The sequence below is a fragment of the Saccostrea echinata genome, unplaced genomic scaffold (genome assembly GCF_033153115.1).
Source record: "Saccostrea echinata isolate AGI-Se365-2 ecotype Australia unplaced genomic scaffold, CSIRO_AGI_Sech_v1 ptg000012l, whole genome shotgun sequence".
Taxonomy (NCBI): Eukaryota; Metazoa; Mollusca; class Bivalvia; order Ostreida; family Ostreidae; genus Saccostrea; species Saccostrea echinata.
The window spans coordinates 8,571,213-8,582,382 of NW_026889761.1; the positions used below are offsets into that span (position 1 = coordinate 8,571,213).

General features: G+C 32.8%; 1 protein-coding gene across 1 annotated transcript; it reads right to left on the reverse strand.

Moving 5' to 3' along the window:
* Window positions 1-868: 868 nt before the first annotated feature.
* On the reverse strand, window positions 869-2,581 carry LOC133185898 (trafficking regulator of GLUT4 1-like). The gene is made up of 3 exons (XM_061321191.1): window positions 2,423-2,581; window positions 1,445-1,573; window positions 869-1,120 (listed from the first exon to the last, which is right to left on the reverse strand). The coding sequence occupies exons 1-3, from the start codon at window positions 2,579-2,581 to the stop codon at window positions 974-976; spliced, it is 435 nt and encodes a 144-aa protein (XP_061177175.1). The 3' UTR covers window positions 869-973.
* Window positions 2,582-11,170: the final 8,589 nt, after the last annotated feature.

Genomic DNA, 11,170 nt, shown 5'->3' on the forward strand with positions numbered 1-11,170 from the left:
CAGAAATACATACAAGCACAAAAACAACAAGCATTCTGAGAGTATTGCATTAGCAATACTAGTCCCCTACCGGCAAGTGTAATCTGGTTCCCGTTAAGAATTGAAAATGCCATAATTCCGTCAAAAATTAATGAAGTGGGACGAAATGCAAACTTGATCTATAACTAATCAAGGTAAAGCCACATACCAAAAATCAGCTCAATATCTACAAGCGTTTAGAAGAAAATTGCGGAAAACCTTAAAAATTGAAAAGGCCGTAATTCCGTCAAAAATCAATGAAGCGGAACGAAATGCAAACTTGATCTGTAACTCATCAAGATACACTCACATACCAAAAATCAGCTCAATATCTGCAAGCGTTTAAAAAAAAAGTGCGGAAAACCAAGTGGGACAGACTGACAGACAGACAGACGGACAGACAGAGACGGACGGACAGACTCAGAGGAAACCTATAGTCCCCTCCGGTTTCACCGGTAGGGGACTAATAAGGAACATAAAGAAAACTCCTTTATTGAACCATAGTTACATTTTAGAGAAAGTAAGGAAGAAAGAACAAATATGTTAATAGTTAATAATAGTGACATGTTTAATACAGTTCAATACTTTATTGTATTTAAACAGGTAAACCTCCCGGTCCATATATATGTTCACTTATACTAGGAACAGTTTCATCGTCGTTTTACATCTTAAATATGCTAGGTCTTACAGCTGTACAAGGGGCAATAAAGAAAATAACATTATAAGACTTGAATGTATAAAAGTATACAATATAACATAAAGTGTTATCAAATATTAAATAACACAAACCTCTTTCAAAATAATGCACAACCATAATAAAAACAGCGTTGATACATAAATTTGACGCAATTTATTAGATTTACAAGTTATATATTTAATGTGAATGCAATAAAGTAGAAGACATACACCTTTTTATATGAAGATGTGATACAATAATGTTCAAAGACTAATATCATTATGAAGAGTAGGCATAGACAAACCGAGCGACGATGGAGATGATTACAATGATACCCAGGACGATCGATACAATAACAAATGTTTTTGCTTTTTGTGCATAAGACGCCGCTCCTGCTAAATCTCCTCCCTGTGCTGCGTGTTTGGACTGGAAATAGGATATATATATATATATATATATATATATATATATATATATATATATATATATATATATATATATATATATATATATATATATATATATATATATATATATATATATACTAGTATTCATTCTAATGTAGAGGCAATATTTTAAAACAGATCAAAAAATACAAAAGACATTACAGTTATAAAAAATTTCAATTTTAAATTTAAAAAAAAAACTCTTTAACAATTCTTTTCGTTAAATGTTGTCTCTAATAAATTATTTTATAATCTTGTAATCAAAATACGATAATGCAATTCCTAGAAGACTGGATGAACTGACCCTTCTCGCATTTACAATGGCGAAAATCCCAGTGGGCCAAAAACAGAAGAGGGTCACAAAGATTGCTGGAACCATCCAATTGCTGTTATTTTGTGCGGTAGCTGGGACCACGGTGGTCTGTTGTGTTACCTTAAAGTAAAAAAAACGGTCTTTGTATCAATTTTATGTCTTTCAAGGAAGCACGTTAGGCATAAAAACACTTCAGTTTCTTGAATCAATACTTACTTCAAATGTTTTTACTCTTATATTTACAAAGTAAATAGGGGAAAAACATTATATAATAGACGAAGCTGACTATAATCCTAATATTATAGTAAGGATAGTCAAAATATGTAGAGATTTTGATAAATAAGATACGAGATAAAATTCCTGAAAAAAATCTCAGCTTTTCAGCTCATCTGAGCCGAAGGCTAAAATTGGCTTTCCTGATTAAAATTTGTCCGTTGTCTGTCATTGCTTTCGTTATTGTCGCGCAGCATAAACTTTTCATAATTTCATCTCCAGAACCTCTGGACCAAACTTTACACAGAATATCCTTGGGTAAAGAAGATTCAATTTTATACAATTAAAAAGCCATAAATGGGAATTTATAAGAAAAATTGTTTAAAAGTCTTCTCAAGAACAGCAGAACCATGATTGTTGAAATTATTAGGTAAGAATCCCCAGCTTTCGCAGATTAATGTTTGTTCAAATCATGGCTCCAGGGATCGGGAGGGGCCACAATAGGAAACAATATAGTGTGGCCCCATCCTATCCCTGAGAGTCATGATTTGAAAAAATGCATGAATCTTTTTTTTTTTAAATGGTTCTCTACTTAGAAAAAATATTATGCTTTTCAAAATAGAATTGGGCTTTCTTTAAGGGAAGACGGGAATAAAAACTAGTGCTAAAAAGTGTAAAAATTGAAATTAAGGTCAAATGGATGACCATTGTATGAATAGCTGCATATTTGAACTTCTGGCCTTGAAGATTTCTTACCATAACTCCATGTGGTGATGGTGTACTGTAGATCTGTCCTTGTGCAGAATTATATTGAATCCTGTGGCCGGTCTTCTTTGGCCTCGTGTCTTTCGAGACATTAGGATTAGATCCTCCTGTTTTGTAATACTGTATGTTATCAAAACCCTGGTTCTGCATGGTTATATCTTTATCTAAAATATATATTATAAAAACTGTGAAAATTAATTATTTTGGAGAATCTTGATTTTTCTTACTATTTATATGGTGTTTAAATTTAACCATAAATAAAATTAGGTTGTCGAAAAATTGAGGTTTCGTGCCATTTCTTAAACATATGTTTAATTGATATTTTTAATTACATGTATCATTTTTCAATTTGAAATCAAAAATTATCAATTTGAAATAAGTTATTAATTCGTTACTACAAATTATTACTTTTAATTACAATTTATTAATTTGTAAGTAAAACTTGATAACAAGTTATTAAATTAGAAATAAGATTTATTACGAATTAATAATTTGCATTTACAAATAATAAAAAGAATTGTAAAATTATTAATTTTTAATTTAAAATTAATAATTTGTTATTTCAAATTCATAATCTGTAATTTCAGAAAAGGTACTAGTGCGGCCTTATTAGTGCATAAACAACACATACCAATTTTCGATACACAGAATTTGAAAGATAAAATGAATTATTAGGCAGAGTTTATTATAAAATGCATAAATTTACTTTTTGAAATAAAGAAAAAGTTGTTTTTAAATCACAATTTATAAAATTCCATTTTGATACTTAGTAACTAAATAAGAAATAATTTGTACATTACATAGTCAGTTTACTCTGATTAAAAAATGTATAAGACACCAAGTTCCCTCTCTGAGAAAAAAAAATCGTAAATAATGCAAATTGTTTTTAAAAAGAACTTTGAATACTAAGTAATACTACGTACATTGTAATCTCGAAAATTACTCGAATCGTCCTGATATCAATCTTTTTAAAATGTATGTTATTTTCACTCAATATTATGACCTAGACATGATTTTCTTACTAAACTTTAGCTATGCTAAAAAAAATCTTTTGAGAAACACAAAATTATGTTTTAGGTGTTCTCCATTTTCTTTTAAATTTAGAGTTCGAGAACGAGAGACAAATAAAAATACATCAAAGTCAGAGAAAATCTTTGTTTACATATTTGAATCACTACAGTACATAATTAAACAATAATTTCACATACAGAAACCAGCTGAAAGATGAAATAAGGAACATGATTATAAATCAAGAATATCTTGATAAAATATCAGTAGGTAATGTACATGTACGTTACCTATGATTTTAAAGAAAAGTGCCCCTTTGGTTGATTAGTCCTTGTATACAATAGGATAATTAATGTAAGCATGTATTTTTGCTTTTGAATTTTATTCATTCATTTACATATAATAACAATTCATCTACATACAATAACAATTCCTTTTTGAACGAGAAAATATACTCATTCATTAAATAATTAATTCATTAAATAATTCCTAAATTACATGTTAATCTATTTAACGAATTTATAAATTAGCATTGTCTTTCAATAAAGCTTCTGTAAAACGCTTATAACTTCAAAATCAGAGAATTAAATTTTCTTTTTAAAAAAGGCAAAAACAAAAAAAACAAAAAAAAAACAACAAAAAAACACTTTAGCGCCGATATATAGATCTCAAAATATTAATAATGATTTACCTTTGGATGCATCGACTTGTTTACATATATAGAATGTACTTTACTCTCCAGGTTTTTATACCCAAAATATTTCGAAATTCTTGACGTAGATTTTCATTAAACTAGTGAAGCGTTGCGATGGGTTTTAAATATTTCGCCATTATAATACAATGTATTTTCAAAGAGTAATTTTGGGTAAATTCCCTGGAAACTAGTATCCGGATATAAATTGATATTAAGATGAGTGATGGAAAGATTTTCTGGGATGGTGAATAAAAATTTCTATATGTGGTATTCATCCTTCCTACAGGACTAAAAGATGTCGAAATTCTCAACACATTGAGGAAAGACCTCACATATACACTTTTTATATAGCATGCACCATATATAATTAACAACGTTAATCTGCATTAAAAATTTTAAACCTCTTATTAATTTATACAGTGTGAGAGATAGGATTCTTTCTCCCTTTTTAAATTGTTCTTTTTCCCAGAGAATGAATTAAAAATAACTGACTAATAAGTGTTTTTCGCACAAAATGAAATGTTAAAAATTAGACTATCTTTTAAAAAATTTGTTTGCCCTCTCCCGACTCAGGATTAAAAAATCAGGTCGGTGGGAAGACAGTGAAATTTTTTCAAGAATTTTTAACATCAGTTCTGAATTTTATAAATTTATTGAAATTGAAGGTTTAATATAATAAGAATAGTTGACTGGATGAGATAACTCTGTAGTAAATAAAAAAAATTTAATCGTTTCCTGGGGGTTTTAAAAAAGATTTTTGAGTCGGGCCTTTTTTTTGTCCGTCGGTCGGAGAGGGCAAACAGACAATTTTTTAAAGATGACCTTATGTTCTCCTTTTTACTTGAGTGATGATTACATTGTATGTAGAACTCTGAATGAAAGACATACAAAAAAGTGGGGCACTCAGACAGGGTATACTTACATCAACCCCCCCCCCCCCCATTTAAAAAAAATCATTAAAACCCATTCCGAAGTGCTGCTTTCCCTTTGACATCCAAATTTTCTCTTGTCCTGTAGTACCTCAAGTTTTGATATACATGTCTCCTCTTTACTGGTCTTTGACTACTCTACTTCACTTCAGTTTCATAATTAGCTAAATGAATATGAACTAGCTGAAACAAGTGTAATTAAGAAATGTACCGATATTTAAGTTTTAGAAGTCAATGAAAGCAATTCAGTGTGAATAGATATCTCATGAATAGATATCTCATGAAACACGTTCATGTAAATTGTGCTTGGGTGAAAAGTATAACGTCACCTATTGCTATTTATTTTCGTCCGTCGTCGGTCGTCGTCCGTCGTGAGTTGTGTGTGAGCATTTGAACATTTTCAGTTTCTTCTCTGAAACCCTTGAACCAGTTTCAAGTACTTTTTTTTTTACATATGACATCTATGGGTGAAAAGAAACAAGTTTTGTGAATATAATTATCCCCCCCGGGTCCTGAGGGATGGGGCTAAAACCATCAAAATTAATGCAATCTTTAAAAAATCTCTTTACTCCTGGGCATCAAGCAGTTATATTGTTGGCATGATTGTAATAAGCATTGAGCCCTCTACCAAAATTGTGAAATTCATGGCCCCTGGGTCAGGGGTTTTGGAGTAAGGGTGGGGCTCTATTGATCATATAGTGAAAATGCATACATTCTTTAAAAAACTTCTCCCCCTTCCGGTATATCAAACAGACAAACTAAGTACATCTATGGGTGAAAAGAAACAAGTTACTATGAACAATCGTGCCTCTTCCAAAATTGTGAAATTTATCTTGTGTTAGGGTGGGGCTCTATTGATCATATAATGAAAACACGTTATTTCTTTAAAAATTTTCTTTTCTGCTCCAGGGTATTAAGCAAACAAATTAAGCGCATTGTAATGATGTGCCAGAGTGCCTCTTCCATTTTTTTTTTTAAATTCATGGCTCCTCGATCTGGGGTTCTGGTGTTAGGACGAAGCTCTCTTGGTAATATAGTGAAAAACCATTTATTTAATTTTTTAAATCTTCTCTCTTGTGAATTGTGAAATTCATAGCACCTGTGTCAAGGGTTATTGTGTTGGGGAGGGTTATTGATTATCTAGTGAAAATGCATTAATTCTTTGAAAATTTTCTTGTCTGCTCTTGGTATTAAGCAAACAAACTAAGTGCATGATTTTAACGAATAAGGATGTCTCTACCAAAATTGTGAAATTCATGGCCCCTGGATCAGGGATATTTTTGATCATATAGTAAAAATGCATAAATTCTTTAAAAAAAAAATTTCTCTTCTCCTGGGCACTCTAGGGGGCAAACAGAGTAAAAAGTTGTAATGAGCATTGGTGTTTTAACCAGATTTGTGAAATTCTGGACTACAGCTGGCTCAAGTGTTCTAGTGATGGGCGGGGTTCTATTGATATTGTATGGAAATTTGTACTCTATTTATTCTCCTTTGCTATATTCGCCTATGATAATTAATAATTGTAAACAATGTTTTTGATATGTCGAATTGAAGAAAAGAATTAATCAGATATTTTTAATATACATATATGCTACAAAAAGGATTTTCATAGTTTTTAATGGTCAGAAAGACTTGTAAATACAATGTAAAAGATACATAAACATAAGACACAACTGTCTTATCTTTGTAGTTTATATTAATTATTCTCCAAAGGCCAAGAGAGACCATTGTGTGAGGAAATGTGAAGGGTTTACTCCATGTTCTGAAGCTTAGTCTTAGTGACAAATGGGAGTGCATTAGTTCTGGCAAGTAACTACTTAGTAGATCTACTTTATGATTTATTACTGAGTACTAGACTATTTATTTTGTTGATCCCTGATCATCCTATTTCTCTCCCCCTCTAGATCAGTCCATGTTTACAGTGCTGTTTTATACTCAGTTGAGTGGTAAAGCCCTTGGGCTTCTTGTTTTAAAACTGAAACCGTTTACATTCAAAATATCCATTTAATTCAGACATACATAAATTAACAAACAGCCTAAGGAGATTTTTCTTGTTTTAGCTTCAAGATGTCATTTGACTTAATTAGTTGTACATGTAATTCAATGTTTATGTATTAAATGTCAGATTTTTATGCCCCGGTATCGAAGATTCGGGGGTAAATAGTTTTTGCCCTGTCCGTCCGTCTGTCTAGCTGCTTGTCTGTTTGTCCGCAAAAACTTTAACACCGCTCATAACTTTTGATTGGTTTGAGCTATGGCTTTTATATTTCATATGTGTATTCTTTGTGACAAAACCTTTCTTTGTGTACCATCAAATTTGACCTTTTGACCTTGACCTTGGAATTTGACCCAGTTTTTCAAAATTTTACCCAACTTTAACATTGCCCATAACTTTTGAACGGTTGGTACAAGGGCCTTCATACTTCACATGTGTACTCCTTGTGACAAGACCTTCCTTTGAATACCAACAACTTTGACGCTTTGATCTAGACCTAGGAGTTTGACCTACTATTGAAAAACTTTAACCTTCGCCATAACTTTTGAACAGTTGGTGCGACAGCTTTTATACTTCACATCTGTAATCCTTGTGACAAGACCTTACTTTGGGCACCATTAATTTTGATCATTTGACCTTGACCTTGATGTGTGACTTACTTTTGAAAAACTTTAACCTTTTCCATATCTTTTCAATGGTTGTTGCTAAGGCTTTCATATTTCACATGTATATTTCTCGGGAAAGACCTTACTTTGGGTACCAACATATTTGATTTGCATTTGAGAAAGTTTAACCTTCGCTTTAAGTTGCCATACGGGGGCATCAGTGTTTCACAAACACATCTTGTTGATTATGCAATAGATACTGAAAGTTTTTTCCCTTTTTCAGCCGTTTAACATTGCTTTTACTCCTTTTAATGTGTTTATGTACAATGGTATTTTTATGTATTATTTATATTATGTAGTACATAAATTTCTTTGAACAGCGCTTTAGAGTGATATCCACTAATTATATAGGGCGCTTCATAAATATTGTATATTATAACAAGAGGCCCATGGGCCACATCGCTCACCTGAGCAAATTGGCTAGGAAAAAAAAGCAAAAATCAGTACAGTATTGAAAAGTTTACAGGGAGGGGGGTGTTGAATTTTAAACTACCTGATGATGCTTTCATATCAATATAACAAATGGCTTTGTTGTTCTTGAGCAGCAGATTTTTTTCCCATATATTCATTTGTAAAAATTTGATCCCCCATTGTGGCCCCACCCTACCCCCGGGGGCCCTCATTTGAACAAATTTCATTCTACACTACCCAAAGATGCCTCAATATCAATTTGACTAATCATGGCTTTTCTGTTCTTGAGAAAAAGACTTTTTCTTATATATTCCTCTATAAACTTTGATCACCCATTGTGGCCCCAACCTATCCCCAGGGTAATGATTTGAACAACCTTGAATCTTCACTATCCGAGGATGCTTCCATATAAATATGACCAATCATGGCTTTACTGTTCTTAAGAAATTTTAACGATATTTTCCTATATATTTCTATGTAAAACTTTGATCCCCAATTGTGGCCCCACCCTACCCCCAGGGGTTATTATTTGAACAAATTTGAATCTTCACTACCTGAGGATGCTTCCATACATGGCTTTACTGTTTTTAAGAAGAAGATTTTAGAGATATTTTCCTATATATTTCTATGTAAAACTTGGATCCTTCATTGTGGCCCCACCCTACCCCTGGGGGTTATGATTTGAGCAAATTTGAATCTTCACTACCTGAGGATGCTTCCATATAAATATGACCAATCATGGCTTTACTGTTTTTAAGAAGAAGATTTTTAGAGATATTTTCCTATATATTTCTATGTAAAACTTGGATCCCCCATTGTGGCCCCACCCTACCCCCGGGGGTCATGATTTGAACAAACTTGAATCTACACTACCTGAGGATGCTTCCATATAAATATGACCAATCATGCCTTTGCTGTTCTTAAGAAGAAGATTTTTAAAGATATTTTCCTATATATTTCTATGTAAAACTTGGATCCCCCATTGTGGCCCCACCCAACCCCCGGGGGTCATGATTTGAACAAACTTGAATCTACACTACCTGAGGATGCTTCCATATAAATATGACCAATCTTGGCTTTACTGTTCTTAAGAAGAAGAGTTTAGAAGATATTTTCCTATATATTTCTATGTAAAACTTGGATCCCCCATTGTGGCCCCACCCTATCCCCGGGGGACATGATTTGAACAAACTTGAATCTACACTACCTGAGGATGCTTCCATAAAAATATGACCAATCATGGCTTTGCTGTTCTTAAGAAGAAGATTTTTAAAGATATTTTCCTATATATTTCTATGTAAAACTTGGATCCCCCATTGTGGCCCCACCCTATCCCAGGGGGTCATGATTTGAACAAACTTGAATCTACACTACCTGAGGATGCTTCCATATAAATATGACCAATCTTGGCTTTACTGTTCTTAAGAAGAAGATTTTTAAAGATAATTTCGAATACATTTCAATGTTAAACCTGGATCCCCCATTGTGGCCCCACCCTACCCCCGGGGGTCATGATTTGAACAAACTTGAATATACACTACCTGAGGATGTTTCCACATAAGTTTCATCTTTCCTGGCCCAGTGGTTCTTGAGAAGAAGATTTTTAAATGATGCCATTATTTTTTCACTAATTCCTAATTATCTCCCCTTGAAAGAGGGCGTGGCCCTTCATTTGAACAAACTTGAATCCCCTTTACCCAAGGATGCTTTGTGGCAAGTTTGGTTAAATTTGGTCCAGTGGTTCTTGAGAAGAAGTTGAAAATGTGAAAAGTTTACAGACAGACAGACGGACAGACGGACGCCGGACAAAATGTGATCAGAAAAGCTCACTTGAGCTTTCAGCTCAGGTGAGCTAAAAATGATAATCTAATATTTAAAGAGGATTTGAATTTCAGTTGTTTTCGACATGAATCCCTAAAGTATCTGACAATTTAAAGAAATGTTTGTTATAGTATCCGTAGACTTTCCTTTTGCTGATGAAATAATTCTGTAGAACTCACTTGCTTCTGTACTTCCTTGTTGAATTGAATTTCAGTGTATCTGAAGCAACAGCAATATGTTTTTTATTGTAAAAGAGAGATAGACCCCTAAAAAAATAATAATAAATTGCGGTTTGGGGTTATGAAATTCCATATACGACCGCCAACTGTCAACTGCTTACTGCCACTGTCGTATATCTAGAATTCAACAGTGTGAAGGTTCCTTAGATTTTTTTTTAACAATACAACAAGGATAGACTGAAGTGGTTTGTGTACATGCAATGTTTTAATCTTCACTCGCTTCTCATTTGAGATTTGCATTAACCTGCTCACTTTTAGAACATTTTCACATGTACGATAGAACCTTGTATGCCCAATTGTTTACAATAAATGTTAGACGGAATGAGATCTACCTCTGCATGTTCTGCCAATGTGCTCTATTAAAAGATGACACTGCAAATGTCTCCATCTCCGAATTCAGTATCGACATCTCGCATCACCGCTGCTTCTTAATTGAAGGACTGTTAAGTACTTTTAAGTTAAAAATATTCTTTAATTTCATTTTTAATGATTTTTTTTATTTCTGTACATTATCAGCTTCCTTCCAAACAATCTTATGAAAAAAAAAACTCGTTATTTATTTTTGATCACTAGTTATTAGTCTTCTACTGGTGAAACCGGAGGGAGGCTATAGGTATCCTCTCCATCTGTTCGTCCGTCTGTCTCTCTTCCTGTCAATCAATCGGTCTCAGTGTCTAGGCTTTTTCGCTATAAACTTGCAGGTATTGAGCTGATTACTGGTATATGAGTTAGAGATCAAATTTGCATTTTGCTCTGCTTCGATGATTTTTGAAGAATTACAAGCTTTTATTAATTTTCTTTTAGGGAAACCAGACTATGTATATTCTGGTAGGGGACAAGTATTGCTTATGCGGCTGAATTAAAAAAAAAAAATACCAAACCCATATTTTTCAACCTGCACTAAAGTACAGGCAATAAATTTCTATGTCTTAGCAAATGTCTTTAGATAGTGTCTAAATACCTGCCAAATCTCTCA

Bases quoted from the DNA above. Each gene is read 5' to 3' on its own strand.
- LOC133185898 (XM_061321191.1), bottom strand. From the start codon at position 2,581: ATGCAGAACCAGGGTTTTGATAACATACAGTATTACAAAACAGGAGGA. The intron at 1,574-2,422 runs GTAAGAAATCTT...TTTTACTTTAAG, and splicing joins CATCACCACATGGAGTTATG to GTAACACAACAGACCACCGT. The intron at 1,121-1,444 runs GTCAGTTCATCC...TCCTATTTCCAG, and splicing joins CCATTGTAAATGCGAGAAGG to TCCAAACACGCAGCACAGGG.